Source organism: Homalodisca vitripennis, chromosome 3 (assembly GCF_021130785.1).
Source record: "Homalodisca vitripennis isolate AUS2020 chromosome 3, UT_GWSS_2.1, whole genome shotgun sequence".
Lineage (NCBI taxonomy): Eukaryota > Metazoa > Arthropoda > Insecta > Hemiptera > Cicadellidae > Homalodisca > Homalodisca vitripennis.
Window position 1 is genome coordinate 119,951,837 of NC_060209.1, and position 18,805 is coordinate 119,970,641.

Here is an 18,805-nt window from a genome sequence, read left to right on the forward strand (position 1 = left end):
TTTGTATCACGTCTCGATGCAGAAGTCACTAAAATGGAAATGGAGTCATATTTATCTATTCGTGGTGTCATTAATTTTTAATGTGAAGACGTCACTCTAGGTATGACACCTATAAATCGTTTAAAATAGGAGTAAAAGAAGATGAGTTTGAAAAAGTGTTAAATGCTGCATTTTGGAAGGATGGCGTGTTAGTCAAAGAGTTTGTGACTTCTCGTAGATCCCACTATGTCTTCGTCGGATCTAATTAAACTCTGTTCATCAAGTTTCGGTGCCTGGACGTATCTAATGTTCGAGTTAAAGACTGAGTTGTATTTGAAGTACCCAAAGATAGCCATATTTGTGCGGCCGGTTAAGGCGGAGGTGTTAAAACCGATTATCAGAACGCAAATTTCAGGTGGGACTGGTTTAAGATATTTTATATTAACATAGAATGTTTATGGGATAATATTGAAGAGCTGGAGGGATTGTTATTTGATGCAAGTATTAGTGTAGTATGTCTCAGTGAGCATTCGCTCATTGGCTCTGTGTTCTTGCTAATTACAATATTGGGAGCAGCTTCTGTCGTATTAATCATATTCACGGTGGTGTTTTATTGTTCCTCAACCAAAGTTTGGCTGGTTCTTGTACTGCAACTAACCTCAACTATTTTTGTGATGAACTAAATTTTGAAGAAGCAGTGGTGATATACATAATATCAACTTAAAATTGTAGCTTGTCTTTACAGATCACCGAAAGGTAGTCCAATATTTTTTCTCACACAGTTGAAAAATTACTGTGATTTTTTTATATGCTTCAAAAAGAGATTAAGTTAGATAACTTAATCTCTTTTCACAGATGTGGTAATGTGAATGCAGAATTTGACATTAATAAGGAAAATCTACAGTTAACTCAGTTTTCAAATTTATTAAGACAATTCAATTTAATTAGTAGTGTCAATTATGAGCCTACACATGGGCAGGCATGTCTTGACAACATTATGACTGATTGTACACAAGATAGTCTTTATATTGAGGTGATTCAGCCATGTCTGTCTTATCATGATGGTATTCGATAAAACCTATTCTAAGTAGCTATACTTCCATTGATAAGCCTGTAAATACTAAGGTTCGACATATTCAAGTGCGCCAGGTTACTCCTTTTAACTGTGAACATTTTAGGTTGGCTTTGCTCAGGATTGACTGGTACTATCTGTTAAACAATATACCTGACCTAACTGAAAGCGAAGTGGGACTTGCAGAAACCACTTTTGATACCTTCCTAAACACTTGTTTGTCTATGTTTGAAAAATATGTTTCATGCACAACCAAGAAAGTACAAGGGAGTAGTAATAAATGCCTATCCAGGAAGAGTTTAAAAAACAAATGGTATAATTATGAGCACAGAAAAATTAAAGATGAAATTTTCCTTCTGTTGAACATTTTCAAAAGCATAAAAAATGGTGACATCCTCGGAATTTTGCATGACAAGAGAAATGCATACAAGAGAGCTCTGCAAGCAAGTAAATTGTCCTTCAATGCTACAAGAATTGAGGAAGCGTCCAACAAATGCAGCATGGCCAGGACCATCATCAATGAGGGAGCTGAGAAGTATTCGAAGCGCAACCTGGGTGACGTGTTTCTGGATAGCTTCAACAACTACTTTTGTTTTCTGTGGAAAAAATAAGTGCCAAAGTGAGCGGTAGTGTTAATGAGGCTGTAAAATGTATTTATAAATCGGCAAAACCTAATACTAGTTGCAGGTTTTCTCAGGTCTCTTGTGAGCAAGTGTTGAGTGTAGTGAAGTAAATAAAATATCAGGAAGTAAAGATGTATATGGTCTTACCAGTAAGTTTTTTATTTATGTTATTTTCCATTCTAGTCCCTTTAACTTATTGTTTTAATGTGTATTCTTGATTGAGTATTCCATAGTTGTTTAAAGTTTTATAGAATTGTTCCGCTTTTAAAAAGGCGATTGTATGTTGCCATCCAGTTATCGGCCTATCTCTTGTATTTCTATTACGGCTAAGGTTTTAGAAAACAATTATAAAGATACAGTTGTGTAGTTATGTTGAAGAATCTAATTTGTTTAATGATAATCAATTTGGCTACAGAGAGAGTCGTTCCACAATAATGGCAGTGGATAGTCTTGTGACACAACTGTACCTAGCCGTGGAGGAGAAGCACATCGCTCAGGCCACACTATGTGATCTGAGCAAGGCATTTGATTGTGTGGCACATGATATTCTTATTACGAAATTGCGTTATTATGGTCTCAAAGATTGTGAACTTAAATTTTTTGTGTTATGTCTTAGTGACAGAACACAGTTGGTTGAGGTAGATGGTAAGAGATCTCTCATATTAGATGTTAACCAAGGTGTCCCTCAAGGCTCTATTTTGGGGCCAGTGTTTTTCTTAATTTTAATCATGAAGTTTCTTGTAATGTTGATTGTTTTTCAACTATGTATGCAGATGATACCTCTTTAGTTTCTTCTCAGAATAACATTTATTCTCTTGAACATATCTCTCAGGAGAATTATAACAAAGCTGTTAACTGGTTTACTGACAATGGTCTGTTTTTAAATGCTGGAAAAACTAAAAAAATGATTGCATCATTGAATAATGCATATTTATCTAATAAATATTCTGAGAATGTAAATTGTTTGGGCATCTACATTGATTTAAATTAACATAGAAACGCCATATTGAGTTTGTGTGTAAGAAGTTGTCTAGTGTTATATTTTTACAGTGTAATTTAAAGGCAATTGTTCCTGAGGTTTATTTAAGAATTGCCTATCATGCTTTTTTGAGAGTACTCTGAGGAATGGCTTGATTGTGTGGGGTAATGGTATAGGAATTGGCAATGTTTTAATTTTACAAAAGAAAGCTGTCAGAATCTTGACCAACTCCTTGGCACAAGAACATTGTAAGCCTTTGTTTGTGGAAACAGGAATTCTGACAGTTTTCAATTTGAATATTTATGAAATAATTAAGATTGTGAGAAAAGATATTGATTTTTTTATGTCTAGATCCGATGTCCCTGTCCACAATACTAAGTTTAAAAATAAATTTTATATAACAAGATGTAGATTGACAAGGACACAAAAATATCACAATACACTTGCTACAAAATTGTACAATAAGCTACCAATTTGCCTGGTAGAAGTTGTATGTGATAAGATGTTCTCTGACAGACTGTTTAATTAGCTTAAAATACATCTTATGTATTCTGTTGACGAATTTATTGAATGTAATGTTGGTTTTTTTAGTTGAATAGGCGTATTTCTAATTTTAATATTTGGTTTTAGCTATTTGCTATCTGTTCTTTGTATTGTCTTTTAAAGATTTTGTTGTTATTTGATATTGTAGTTTAACATTTTAGAATATTGCTCGAACTATGAGGATCTGCCAGAGGCCAAAACAATGTCATTTGTGCTGTCTGCTTCCTTCTTTTGGATTTTATGAACTGTATACCACTTCTGTTTGTAGGGTTATTATTTTTATAATTGTTGATGAGACCTATTGTAATTTTGTTAATTTCTCTTATCTGGTCAAACTCTAAATTTGGTCAATAAATATCTTATCTTATCAAGCGAAAACTAAATTACAATAATAATAACCAGAGGCAAGAAATGTGCATCGTTTCTCGGAAATGCTAAGAATTGGAATATGACTTCGCTGTTCTTGCAAGTTTGCATAGAAAACACTATATGCCGCCCGTCTGGTTTAAATATAGACCCGATCGTCACCCAACACAAACCAAGTTGAGTTTAACCGTGACCTACTCTGAAAAAGAAAAGCAAAAAACCAGGCTGTTTCTGAGATGGACGAAATATGAGTAATACCATCAGGACATAGGATGAGAATCAATGATAAATATAGTAAATATATAAACAGTAAAAGAAATAATAAAAGTCAATGTTTGCATACCTGGAATCAGTCCCTGCAATGTTTAAAGCTAAATACTTAAAAATATTGAATGTTTTAAATTTGTATCTGAAGTGTTATTACAGCAAAAAGAAAGTGCACAATAACTATCTCATCACTTTGTATATTATTTATTATTGTTTTGGGGTAATCTAAACATTACCACAGCAGGTTAAGGTAATTTTTAACTAGATCTACAGTGTCGAATTAGTGGCCACACTGACTCTTCCTTCCACCTCTTCTATTCCATCAATTCATCAGTTTCTTGTTCTTCTTACTACTAACTTCCTGGGTTCTTGGTCTGGAGTGAAATCATGGTAAGTGTTGTGCATTATTATATCCTTTTCTAATATTATAATCCTACATATAAGTGTCACAATAACTAACAGAATTTATTATTTGACTTGTTACACAAAAAGTTTGAACGTAATAATCAATTAGAATGTATATTTGACGGCTTGTCTTTAACATTGTTCATAGTAAGGTTAATAATTTACCACTAATGTAATCATCAATTACTTCATTTCAGTTAGCCTTAGCCTAAACTGTAACTTGAATATCGTTAAAGATATATAAATCCTCAGATTTTGAAGAGTCAAAGAATATATTAAGACTTGCAATTTGTAGGCTTAACCCCCCCAGTGTTCAGTATATTCACCAGGAGTGTTTGTGATTTGAAAGGTTTTGGATTTTGCAAGCGAAAATTCCATATGAATGCATTTTTATAGAAAGTAACCACGGTTATACATGAAAATGTTGAAAAATATAGACTATGTTCTATTGGTGTATATTCTCATATATTTATTTGTTTAGAACCTCTTGGTTTATTATTATGTAAAGATTATGATGTATTTATAAATAAGTTAACTTAAAGGTACCAGTAAGATTAAACGCCGGGGCGGCAAATCACGAATTTGACGTTACCAACGTATTCTGCTCACCCTCCTGAACAAAAAATATATATAGTACTAGGGGGTGCAAATGACAAATAACATGATTTTAGGGGGTATATTGATAAGTGGTAAAGTTTCTAATGTTTTAATGTTCAGTTTGTGTGCTGTGTCTGGATAATCTGTTTACTTGAATTATTATCTGCGGCCGGGACTGATAGCAGGCTGATAGCATACCTGTTATCTGAGTTGTCCGGGGCATAGGTCAGTTCTACACAAGATATCGTGTTCAGTAGGTCGGATTGAGTGAGTGAGTTTACAATGATGAATCAACCATCCACTAGTTTCAACCAACGCTAGTGAATTGTGTGTGTCGGAGTGTTTTCGTAGGGCACGTAAAGAGTTTACGTTTTAACCGAAACGAAATTATCTCTTTTTTAATAGAACAGGGCATTTTTAAAAATGAGTGTATTTGTTCGTCGTGCGGTCGAGTGGTGTTTTTAAACCGGGAGACTGTGTCGTTTCGTTGTAATAGACCACTTTTTTGTTGCTGCTGTTTAGCTATATCCGCCAACACACTAATGGTAAGTGTTCTCTGTTAATATCCATCTATATATTTGAGTTTTTCATGATTTATTTAGTTTTTAAACTTTACATAATTGCCTTTGCATTACATTTCAATTTATATTTTTGATCAGCCCCTCTAGAATTTTATATTTTTACTGATAGGTACTATCTCGAGGGATGTTTTCTTTTATTGACATCAGCGCGCGGGGCAGCACCGAAGGTGCTGCCGAAGCCCGCGCTGATGGCCGGAGGCACTCGTAATTAAATTTTTTTCTCGAAATTAAGAAAAACATTATTAATTTTGATCAAAATTCTGCTCATTTCTGTAATTTCTCATTTACGTTTGCAAAGATGGCGGCGCAACCGATGACGTCATCACGAGGTTCAATCATTGGCCACAAAAGGTCACGTGACGCTAGACGTGGATGTAGAACATGGAGATATTACTGGAAAGTTATTTAATTTTTTATTTTCTAGAACTTCGTTATTTCTCATTTCCACCCCATCAAACCTTATACTTTTTTTTTATATAGGACGATTCCAATAAGTTAAGAACGCAAAACTCGTATTTTTCCGCCCCGGCGGTTAATATGATAATTACCAACTTAAATACATAAAAACATAGATTATTTTATCTTTAACAAAATATGTACTGTTATTATACACAGTAACAAGTTGCAACACAATAAGTGAAACGTTTGCATGTCAACAAAACATTGCTGAAACTGCAGAATAAATAGCAACCATTACAATTGAATCATCGATATTCCGGGGTAATTATTAATGTCCTACACTTGTTATTTGTTTGTTACTATTTAGCAATCCAATATATTTTGCAATAATGACAGTATAAATAAAAATTTTTGGTAACAAGAATTATATTGGTAATCAACAAGAATAATAAATTAATAACATCAAATTAAGATTCTTCTATGAGGCGGCCTATTGCCGTGCACATAAGCCTCAAGGTCCTTTTGCGCACCCCGGAAGCACACCATGAGGCCTACCAGTCTATGATTTCAGCAGTTCCACAAACCGCGAAAACAACCTATCAGGTCCTCCTGGGGAAATTCACCACCCTTGTCCAAACTACCAAAGATGGCATACTGCTCCCTTGTTATTGCAGGACAATCAAAGAGCAGGTGTACAGCAATTTCCTCTTGCTCATCACACATTCTGCAGAGTGGATCCTCCTGAAGGATGCAGACTCTGTGAAGATGCTTCCTCAGGTGACCATGTCCTGTAATCAGACCTATAACCCGACAAGTCATCAGTCTACTTAGTGAGAGAAGGTCAGACGCCACCCTGGAGGAAGGCAACTCTACTACCATTCTACTCATTCTTATACCCGGATGCAACCTCGACCTTTTCTAATGTTCAGCGCGAACCCATTTTGAGACAGCCCCAAAAGATCACACTTTGAAATACCACAGAGCTAAGATTACAAAGTAACAAAACCAACTGTATTAGACCTACATATCAGAATATCTGACCAATATTTAAGTTATAGTCCTAGCTTGTACAAATAGCAATGAGCAACCACTTTTATGCAATCGTGAAAGGACTCTCCCATGGGTTACCAGCAGCCAAACCCACATCTTGAAGGCACTATTCAGAGATGTATATCACTAGTTTCTTCATATTCATTGCCATTTTCAATTCTTAAATTTTCACTTGATTTCATAATTTCACTTTTGAGTTAATTTCCCAACTCGATTTCACTTTGAATTAATTTTGAGCAATATTGTAGAACTGAATTACGTTTTAGGCTTTTAAAATTGTATAGTGAACCAATACTTTTATATTTGAAAGAAATGTATTTGTTTCATATTATATAAAATAACTAAACTTTATTTATAGTATTTTTGACCAGCATAGTATTTATGATTACTTTAGCCATTCTGAAATGGTATTCCTACATGTACTGATGCCATTAAAACTACATTAATTCATTAAAAAGTCTTAGTTTGATTTCAATACATTTTTTTTCAATACAAGACCTATACATTTTTATAAACGATGATTCGGTTGTGTTGCTGGCCGCTTATAATACTGCAGCCAAAGTAATAATTCATTTCTGATTATTGTTTAAATTTAAAAATACTGTAACTAATGAGTTGAAATCATATGTTAAGTAAATCGAAAAATAAAAATCGGATAAAAATAATTTAACAATGATTGTAGGCTGCTTATTACATTCTGTACTGTATCTTACTGTTTTGAAGGATAAACATAGCCTATATGACAACTTGAGACATTAATAATTAATGCATGTTCATCGTCATTGTATTCATTGTATTGGCTTAGAATTTGATGAGATTTGGTTTGAAGGTAGTTCTCATATAGATTAGGAAATTTTCGATTTCCCTCTTAAATATTTCAAACTGTTTCAGAGTTATGGCTATGTAAAGTTTCTCAAAATCCACCACAAAAATTGCAACCACAGAGTGTCTAGTGACAGTGAATACTGGGAATAGTCAGGGAATTTCTTGATAAACTGGGAAAATTGTCCGGTCATTCTTGTAGGCTGTCTACCAGTCACAGAAGTCCCGAAAAAGTTACCGATTTTAATAAGGTATCACGGAAATCACAAAAAAATCACGGATTATGACCCACAGAAATTTTATGTTTAAAATACTAGTTTTATGGCATTGTGATAATAGTGATGTGTCGAAGCTAAATCTCAAATCTGCGGAATCTTCAACAAAGATTCAGGCTCGAAAATCAATCGACGGGATGTAACAGTAAAATCTGCAGAGACTCACTGCTTCATGAATTATCGGCTGATCATCAATATACAAATTAACTATCAGAAAAAGGTTTTTGTTTTAAATTATGATTAAAAGTAAGTAAATAGTCTCATTAAAGATTTGGCTTATGTGTTAAAATAGTATTTTGCTTCCTGTTAGTATTTTTTAGATTTAGGTTCGTAGATTGCTGCGAGTCTGTATATTCCTGGAAGACAGCTGACCGGGACTATGCAAATTACTAATGACGAAAATGTAACTTTGTTGTACTTTTTGTATGAATAACCGTAAATAAATAACCTAATTAGCTAATTATCCTTCTTCAGTAACCATATTTTGCTTGCAGATCTGTATTTATGTACATACATCACCGTGAATCTGCTGCATTTACCAAATTAAGAAATTGTAATTTTTGTCAATCATATCTTTTATTCATTTTATACATTTATCTTGATTTTGCCCGTCATAATTGTCTTGAATTTTTCAATTATTGAGATGCTATATATTAAAATTTCCTGAGTTGCTGATTACAACACACACGACGCACTCACATACACAATCGCACAGTAAGATAAGATTATTGTTTTAAAATGGTTTCTTCAATCTATGCTTACTATATGCTTAGTTTAATTAGTGAAATATGCAATAAAAATTGATTTTCAAATATGTTATTTTTTTACATTGTTTTTGTAATGTTTATCAATAAAGGGCAGATTTTTTTGCTTCAAAGTCACTGAAAATCATCAAAAGTCACTCCTCAGCAGTAGACAACCTCTCTTGTAATCTTCAAATTTTTATATTACTTATATCTTTATTTTAACTTTGACCAATCTACTTGTTACTTTGTCCAAGTGTATAAATATTAGCTATATAATAAACTAGCTGTTTCCCGCGGCTTTGCACGCTTTTCGTAAGCTTTGCCTGTGTATGTGAACTTTTGGTTTAATTGAATTATATTTACAACGCCGATGTAGAGTTTGCCTTGTTGCCATGATCAAGAAAATCTGTTTATGTTTATAGCCATTGTGCACGTACATGTACTTTATTATAAAGTGGTCTAATACTCAAACTTTAAGTTGAATCAGAAATGTATCTTAAAGACAAATAAACATAATAACTTAGCGCCTTCAAATAGTGTTTGGCTATGTAATATACGTAACTGTCTCGTAATTGCAGTTTATAGTGTGCAGGCGCTTTTAAACCTTTTATCTTTTGCAGTGCTGCCTGGTGGTGAGTTACATCAATGGGCATAGCTTATAAACCTTTTCCGTGGAAAAATACGTATATATACAAATTTTCATAATGGTCTGTCTAATATTTTGCGATTCCATAAAGGACAAACATTCAATATATATATATTTAAAGTTGCTATTGTATTTTAATCAGTATTTGTAACAATATTTTACACTCAAATTATTAATACATAAAACTAACTTAAAGACTCCATAGCTTTTCTCCTAAACAAGCTGGAGAGATAGGTGTGGTATCATTGTACTTAGTTTTACTATTTCTTTTGATGTACAATACTACATGCTTTTGTCATAAAAGATTTTTAAAATCAAATTCAAAATTTTGATTTTCTCAAAAGGTGCAGTTTTTGAAGATTAAATTTAAATTAGGCTACTATACATGATTTACATTTTTGGTGATTCTCAAAATTTCAAAGTGGGAGTCTAATGAGTTCATAGTTAAATAAAAATATTCTGCACCCTGCTGGTCCTTCATCCAAACACTATGGATACTGTTGTCAGACATTTAAAGTTGATCCCACCACTTCTGCAGGAAGGATTTATATATCATCCCATAAAAACTTCACAAATCTTAAATTCTAAACTATGAACCCATTAGACTCTCACTTTGAAATTTTGAGAATCGCTTACCATAAATATAAACTATGTGTAGGAATTTTTAAATTTTCTAAAATGCACTTTTTGATAAAATTAAAATTTTGAAATTGAAAAAAAAACACTTGTTATGACGAAGTATGTTTTGTTGTATATTAGAAAGAAAGTGCATTTAAAACTGAATAAAATTACATCTCTCCTATAGCTTTAGCTCAGTTAGGAGAAAAACTATGGAGATTCAAAGTATGTTGTTTGCTGTTTTTTGAAAAACTTTGAAATATTTGAGGGGAAATTGACAATGTTTGAGAACCACCTTAATACCAAATTTCATCAAATTCTAAAGTAGTCATGTTTATATTTTGTGTTGATTTGGTATGGAATTTCCCGAGTATATTTTCGTATTCATTTGTTAAGATATTTTAAATTGATAATTTGGTTCACTGATTTGTATGGTGGCTGGTTATTATTCTGCTGCCTACTGCTGATTTCACAGGTTATATGTAGCTACGCTATATTATATTATTGTTTTTCCAGCAGTTTGGTCTTGTATATTTACTAGGATCACTTTGAGACAGTATGTGGGAAAACGTCCAGAAATTTGTTTATTTTGATGCTAAATACATTGACATTGCGTGTTTGTGAACGCGCTCAGAGTACATTCACAGATCTACTATATCAAAGTTGATGGATCAATGTTTAACACTCCATAGCAGTGCTTAAAAGTATGCATCAACCTTTTTAATACTTAAGAGTGTAAACCCTACAGTTAAGTGGCAACTGACAATATTTGTTGGTAGAATGTTAGCCTATGTCTAGAATGTGTGTGTGCAAAGTTTTATTAAAATCGGCAAAGCTCAAAATATGGAAACTACTTTGTATCTTATTCTGCAAATAAAAAAAATAACCAATCGATTTCAGCCTTAAAGCTAATAAAACTGTAAATCGTATTGTGTAAATAAAAAGTTATGTACAGACAGTGGTGATGTAGGGCACAGCCGGCCACCATGTGTGGCCTGGTGCTGAGAGAACAACCATCTTTTACTAAATCCGAGCTGAGAAAGTCAAGTTATGAGGTTATTTGAAATTTAAATACCTTGTTGGGATAATTTATTGAGAACATGTAGATGTTATTGAAGCTAAGATTACACAGCGACTCAAAGGCCAGTTGGAGGGTTAAATAAAGTAACATTTTTATTTAGAGGAAGATATGTCTGTTATCCACTTTATTTAATTTCATCAAACCACCAGGAGCAGAGGTCTTCAGCACACCAGAGTTAAATTTAATTCTATGTATAAGTTACGTTTTTAATTCAACATGTAAAGTTTTTATTGCAAATTTTAAGTCTTACTGATTCCTTTTTGATCCGAATAACAAAGACATATACTTCACATTGTAAGGAAATAAATCAGTTTTATTACATGGGTTATTTTTTTATTCTCCCGTAATAGATTAACTTTAATATCCAGTATTGTTTCAAGTTTTTATGTATTATTTTCTTTTTTCAGTCTACATCTAAGAAGAAGACTAGGAAGCTCCGAGGTCATGTCAGTCATGGGCATGGACGAATTGGTATGTTAAAAATACTTTTTTTTTAAATAATATGTTCTCTAAAAACGTACTGCAGATATACAAATTAAATTAATTACATGTTAAATTAAATATTCAAACCTGACTGAAGTAGTTTTGACCCCCATTACTAACCCTTAGTGAGTCAAAGGTAAATATCATGCATAAAATAGTGTGGAAGGTCAAGAACTTGCATAGATGTTAAATTGCAAGATATCACTTATATTGTAGCCTACAGCTCATTGATAAGTACTGACCCTTACATTATGATTTAATATACAGGTAACTAGAGTTCAGACTCGTGCATCCTTCACATCTAATTTGAGGACAAACGTGGCTAGCCAGTCATTTGTGTTTGTTAAAAATCTGACAGTGTCTAACCACACACGCTCAAATGGTTCTTTGCTGTCATATTGAGAATGTGTTTTTCCAGTCTTTCAAGGGATACTTGAATGTACTAAATACATTGCTATATGATTTAGTAAAGAAGTTATAGCCTATTCATTTATTACTTTTCCACTGGGATTATATGGCTCTATTCGCCATAAACTCAGTTAGTCTTAAAAATTGCACTTTTAGAAACATTTTAAAGTGTAAAATGAATAATAACATTAAACATTGATATTATTTTGTATTTCGTGTATTAGAAAATTGAGTAAGTAGATCTACAACAACAACAATAAAATTTTCTATAATAAAGTGTGGCTTTCTAAGAATTAACAATCCTTATTACAATAGAAATTCACTGTGGATTTGCTTTATGATTGACAAAGCGAATGATTAGTATCATTAACTATGATTTTTTTGTAAATCTCAAATATTTTTCCTGAAAATGAAGAATAACTAGTCAGATAGCAAGCTAAAGCATTCCAAACAAACTTACTAAAATATTCTAGGATATAAATATTACAACAGTTTGAAGTTCAAATTATTCACTATATCTATGTACTGATAAACTATTACTTGGATATAAATTATGTTAATGCATGTCTTATCATTACATTTGTGTCTTTGTAAAGAAGAACAGTAGTATCTGACTGATTAAAAAAATAATATTAAATAAATAACTTTCCAAATCATAAAATATGCAGGCTATATTATGTTACGAGATGTAATGTTGTAGAGTATTATGAACAAGATTTGTAATACCTATTTCTGTAAAAATATAAAATGTAGGGGATGCTGGGATGATTTATTAATCTTGGACTTTTATAATCGTGGCTGGTGTAAAGACCGTTATCAAAAGTTTTCTGGTTTATACCATGTAGCCTAGACGATAAGTAACATGTTTCTGGTCAATCCACTCACCATTTCATATATTTTAATATTTAGTTGAAAAGTTGTGAAGTTTTGTCATGTCAGAAAATATTAACAATGACATATATGACATAGTAGAGTCCAATGATACAACTCTTAAAAATATTCTATTAATAAAACAATCAGTTATAAAATCATATTCTCATAGAGCCACAATACTTACAAGAAGCTCTTATACCGGAAGTAGGTCTCTGAACATAGCATTCGACAGAACTGTAAGCTCCCATTGTCTTAAAGTGAGGCTTGAGAATCAGGAAGAAGGGCTTTTTGTACTTGGTCGCAAGTTGTTTGTTCAATGATGTTCTCTTGCAAGTCAAAAATGTATTTTCATCTGAGAACTTTAAACATACATTGAGAGATGTACTCATAAAATGTTAGACTTCTTACGAATAATGTGAGTTAGAATTATAACAAGACATATACAAGACAAGCCTAGCATGAGGAAGAATAACTAGTGATGACATAATCGATCGAATTCAACAATCAAGCAATCATTTACTGCCCATCTTACTTCTCAATTTACCTTCACGAATTTGTTTATTTTTAAGTTAAGTTTAGACATTTTCTATATTTATTTATTTTCTAATTTACTAAATAACAGTAGATTTGTGAAGCAATTAAATTGAAATGCACTGGCCAAATAAAGGCATTTTTATTTATTTATTTCACAACTAAATATATGTTCACTATATATTTATATGTTCCCTTCCAGGTAAACACAGGAAACATCCTGGTGGCAGAGGTAATGCTGGTGGCTTGCATCACCACCGGATCAACTTTGACAAATACCATCCTGGATATTTTGGAAAAGTAAGATATCATTGTAGATACATTAACTCATATAAACTGAAAACCTAGAGGACTTTACAAGCCGCTGTCTACTTTCTGGAGTTCCAATATTGGAACTATGGGAACATATGAGTTAACTTTAATTTATATTGAACAAAATTATGGAACCATGTGATATACAGGGTGTATATTATGTCTGGAAACAACCCAAATATATCCTTTAATAATTTAAATATAAATTTGAAACCTCTTACAATCGTGATAGAGATTGGGCATCTACTTTTTGGAACAATGTTTTGTTATGTCACACCAACGGGGGACGTCCTGCCGAGGGTATCGTGAATATTCTTAATGGAAGCCTATTACCTTGTGATACATAATTTTAAAGGTAATAGCTTACTGAATTGAATGCCACAAACCGCATCTCAAAGGATTATTCTATCAGGAAAATAGAGCATTTTTAGTATTGAAAATTTACTGATGTTCAACAATGTAATTTTAACATGGTTCTTGCCACAAAATGTGTTACACTAATTTTTTTTAGCATTTTTAAATGTTCAATTAAAATAAAATAAACAATTTATTTTTAAGCTGGTTTTCATTAGTACAAATTTACCAAGTTTTTATTACAATGAATAAAACTTATGAGTCAATTTCTCTGATTACTATGAATCTGTACTTGGTGTTTTCCAGTCAGCAGGAAGGTTTTAAAGAGACAAAGGTCACTAGCCTATGAGAAACATTATTGTGTTATTAATCATCTGGTCTACAGGTTTCAGTTTGTTGAGCATGGAGCTTTCACTAGACAGGTCTAAGCTTGGGAATTACAAATGGACAAAGGTCATATCATTCCTGTCGAGTTAATCAGTGTCTCTGAAGCATTGCTGTCAACAAGTTATCTAATTACAGTAGTTCAGTTTTTATTTGGCATTTTAATGGAATTGTCCTGAAAGAGAACGAATTACTCTGTTGATGATGCGAGGAGGATATGGCGATCGTCAAAGATCTTATCGGGAAGTAGTTTGTAATTTGTTTAATGACACTTTCCCAGAAAGGAATCCCATAAGTGTTTCAACAATATCAAAAACTATTGAGCGTTTTGAAATGACAGGGAGTGTACGTAATCGGCCAAAGTCGGGTAGGTAGGATACAATCTGCAACAGATGAAGAACATGCACTAGATGTTTTGCAAACATTTATTGAAGACCCACATACATCGCTCAGAAAAGCTGCACAGCAACATGATATGCACCCTATGTCTGTGAGTAAGATTTTGAAAATTAATAAATACAAACCATTTAAAGTTCATTTAGTCCAACAGTTAAGTGAGGATGATACGACAGAAGAGTTGAGTTTTGTGAACTTGTGATGCGCAAATGTGATGACAATAGAGATTTTCTAACCAACATACTATTTTCTGATGAGGCAACTTTTTTCCTAAATGGCAATGTTAACAGGCACAATTGCCGTTTACTGGGCTAGTGAAAACCCACATTGGATTACTGAGTCCCATTCATAGCAACCACAAAAAACTGAACGTATGGTGTGGAATTTTTAGGTAACAAAATTGTTGGACCCTTTTTTCATCAATGGAAATTTAAATGCCGAACTTTACTACAATATGCTCCAAAATGAAATAATCCCAGCTATTCAAATTGCATCAGGAGAATACTTTGATAATGTATGGTTTTCAGCAGGATGGTTGCTCCACCCCATTATGGGAGACAGGTAAGAGAGTATTTGGATTTAAGGTTTCCTCATAAATGGATTGGCCGAAGAGGAGAAATCGAATGGCCTCCAAGATCTCCGGATTTGTCACCAAATCGATTATTTCCTATGGGGTCATTTAAAATCCAATGTTTATAGAAGAAAGCCTCATAATTTGGAAGACCTAAGAAACAGGATTATAGAGGAGATTGCTTTGATAACTGAAGAAATGTTAGGCAACTCTGTCGAATCATTTTTACACAAGATTGGCTCATTGTCAAAACCGTAGAAGGAACACAGCTCGAACAATTGCTTTGACACCAAATGCAGGTAAAACGTTTGTTTGTATAAGACTTTTCTAACAGCATACATTATTTTTTATTTGTAATAAGAAATCAATAACATAAGTATTTCCATAATTGTACTGTAATAAAAACTGGCAAATTTGTGCTAATAGAACCAGCTTAAAATGAAATTTTTGTTTTATTTAATTGAACATTTAAAAAAAATGCTAAAAAATTAGTGTAACACATTTTGTGGCAAGAACCATGTTAAAATTACATTGTTGAACATCAGTAAATTTTCAATACTAAAAAATGCTCTATTTTCTGATAGAATAATTCCTTTGAGATGCGGTTTGTGGCATTCAATTCAGTAAGCTATTACCTTTAAAATTATGTATCACAAGGTATAGCTTCCATTAAGAATATTCACGATACCCTCGGCAGGACGTCCCCCGTTGGTGTGACATAACAAAACATTGTTCCAAAAAGTAGATGCCCAATCTCTTATCACGATTGTAAGAGGTTTCAAATTTATATTTAAAATTATTAAAGGATATATTTAGGTGTTTCCAGACATAATATACACCCTGTATATGGATAATTTACTGTGTTCAAGATCAGTGATTCCACTTACGTCAAACTGATGAAAAACATGTACTGTATATTGTAGCTTTACTGGTGGGAATGTTGATTATTATCTCATAATAAAAAACATCTTTAAATATTTAACCATCCACTTTTTGGTTCGTAAAATTTTTCTGATGTCTCATTTTAACACACTGGTGACTAAATTACATTTGTGCAGTTTGAACAAGTTAAGCGAAAATCTCAAGGTTTGGTAGAAGAGTCCTTTTTAGGTAATATCTCTTCCAATTATTATCTAAAAGTTTTATATGATATTTTTTGCTAGGCATATGAGGTAATAATGTTTTAATATTTTTTAATCAATATTTTTATTGTTTGTTTGAATTACTATCAATGCATCAGAATATTTTCCTAAAGCAGTTGCTTTCTATTTATACAATTTTATATGGCTAAATATATTTTAATAGTACAAAATTAAAAGAAAAACTCAAATTAATTGGTCATCATAAAAAAGGTCTTTGAAAACCATGATTTTGGTGTAATGTGCATCAAGTGTACAGCAATCAAGGCATGGGTTAAGTATGCATTTAAGTTTTTCATAAAACTACACTTTTAATAGAATATGAGGAAATGTACAATGCACTAGAAAAATAAAGATGAGACTAAGAATACAAAAATTAATTTGGCATAAAAGAAAAACTCAAATTAATAAAATTGGTTATTATAAAAAAGGTCTTGGAAAACCATGATTTTGGTTTAATGTGCTTCAAGTGTACAGCAATCAAGGCATGGTTTAAGTATGCATTTACGTTTTTTCATCAAACTACACTTTTAATGGAATATGAGGAAATGTACAATGCACTAGAAAAAAAAGATGAGACTAAGAATACAAAAATTAATTTGGTAGTATTGAATTTGTAAGTTTATGAACAAAATGAATCCTTGTGTTAGTAAGAGTGTACTATATGTAAGTTATATACTAATAAAGTTATTTACATTCCTAACATTGACTTTCAAATGATGAGACAACTTTTCACCGGCGATCTGAGATTTATGATTGTACATTAACAATCTGATGATTTAGTCAATTGTTAGAATAATCTTCAGTAATGTGCCAGTTATATAAAAGTTAAAATAACTATAATGTATTTTTTATTTCAGTTAGGAATGAGGAACTATCACGTGAGGAAAAACCAGAAATTTTGTCCAACAGTGAACTTGGACAAGTTGTGGACCCTTGTTAGTGAACAGACCAGGCTGAAATACAAAGATCACCCAGAAGGCAAGGCTCCTGTTATTGACGTTGTCAAGGCTGTGAGTATTATGAATATGTAACCATTTCTTTTACAGTTATCTCTGTTGTTTGCCTTTTGAAATGTTACTGCTAAGTTTGTTTTAAGGGGAAATTGTTACAAACCCATTTGCTTTTGAATTATTGTGTGATAAATGTTTTTTAGGGATACTACAAAGTCCTGGGCAAAGGAAGAATCCCAAAGCAGCCGGTTATTGTTAAAGCAAAATTCTTTTCCAAGAAAGCTGAGGACAAGATTAAAGCTGTTGGAGGTGCTTGTGTCTTACAAGCGTAACTGTAATTTTTTAATAATAAATGTGTTATAAAATGTAATATTCTGTGTTTTTATCAAACCAATTCCTTTATACAGGTTTTAATAAATTTTACTCTACTACCTTATTTATAGTCGACATATAAGTTACTATTTTAGAGATTGTTAGGAGCCTCAAGTCCTAGACTAAAGTGAGTTTAGGCACAATGTCCCATATTAAGAGACTTAAATGGCCTAAATGAAAAATACTAAGCCTACTTAAGATTTAACTTGGTGGATCATGGTCTTAAAGAAAACAGCTGAATATTTATATTGGTAGACAAGTATCAATGATAAGCTATAAATTATCCTTCTCTACTTTTTTCTCATTATTTAGATGTCTCAACTTTATTAAGACATGCCAAATGAATTTTCTCAATGCTATGGGCATTTTTAACAACACAATTTTTAACAAAAGCCTGGAAGATATTTGGATGCCTGTAAGATAACTTAAAATGAGATGTTTTTCAAGACTGATAATAAGTAATTAGATTAGAAGAAAAATTAGAAATAATTATCCCCAGTAGTGGCAAGTGTCAACGCAACTTCAACTGTTTATGAATGACAGTTATCTAAAAAAAGAAATTATATAACATGTTTAAAACTTTTCAAATCCAAATATCTTTTCAATGTTGTCAAAGAACTAAAAATATGATACAGTTGTCACTTTTCAGCACATTTCCATTTTTTTATAGTTCAAATTTAGGATGTTTCAAACTTGTAAAACGTAAAATATTTAAATAGCAAGGTATAAGTTTCATTACACCTATCAATAAGTCTCTTAGAAAATATCATTTTTTAAAGTTTGGCTTTATATTACTGGTTGATGGTTGATAAATGGCACCAAAGCAAATTTTCATGACTTGTTTTAGTTGTGTTTTCCCACTTTTGCCTTGGGATATTAAAACATTGGAATTTCCTATCATATTTAAACATTGATTAAAAATTATTTGTTATTGACCTGTGATGGATTTGTTTTTATTCTTTGGGGTCGAAGTATAGGGG

The 18,805-nt window shown here is 32.2% G+C and overlaps 1 protein-coding gene across 1 annotated transcript; it reads left to right on the plus strand.

The window, feature by feature from the left end:
• The first annotated feature begins 4,101 nt into the window (after positions 1-4,101).
• On the plus strand, positions 4,102-17,823 carry LOC124357427 (60S ribosomal protein L27a). The gene is made up of 5 exons (XM_046809228.1): positions 4,102-4,219; positions 11,457-11,520; positions 13,547-13,644; positions 17,361-17,513; positions 17,657-17,823. Exons 1-5 carry the CDS (start codon positions 4,217-4,219, stop codon positions 17,783-17,785), a joined length of 447 nt encoding a protein of 148 aa, XP_046665184.1. The 5' UTR covers positions 4,102-4,216; the 3' UTR covers positions 17,786-17,823.
• The last annotated feature ends 982 nt before the right edge of the window (positions 17,824-18,805 follow it).

What these genes read in the sequence shown, in the direction of transcription:
- LOC124357427 (XM_046809228.1), top strand. An exon ending in TCATGGGCATGGACGAATTG is followed by an intron (nt 11,521 to 13,546) that starts GTATGTTAAAAA and finishes GTTCCCTTCCAG; the next exon opens with GTAAACACAGGAAACATCCT. An exon ending in ATCCTGGATATTTTGGAAAA is followed by an intron (nt 13,645 to 17,360) that starts GTAAGATATCAT and finishes TTTTTATTTCAG; the next exon opens with TTAGGAATGAGGAACTATCA.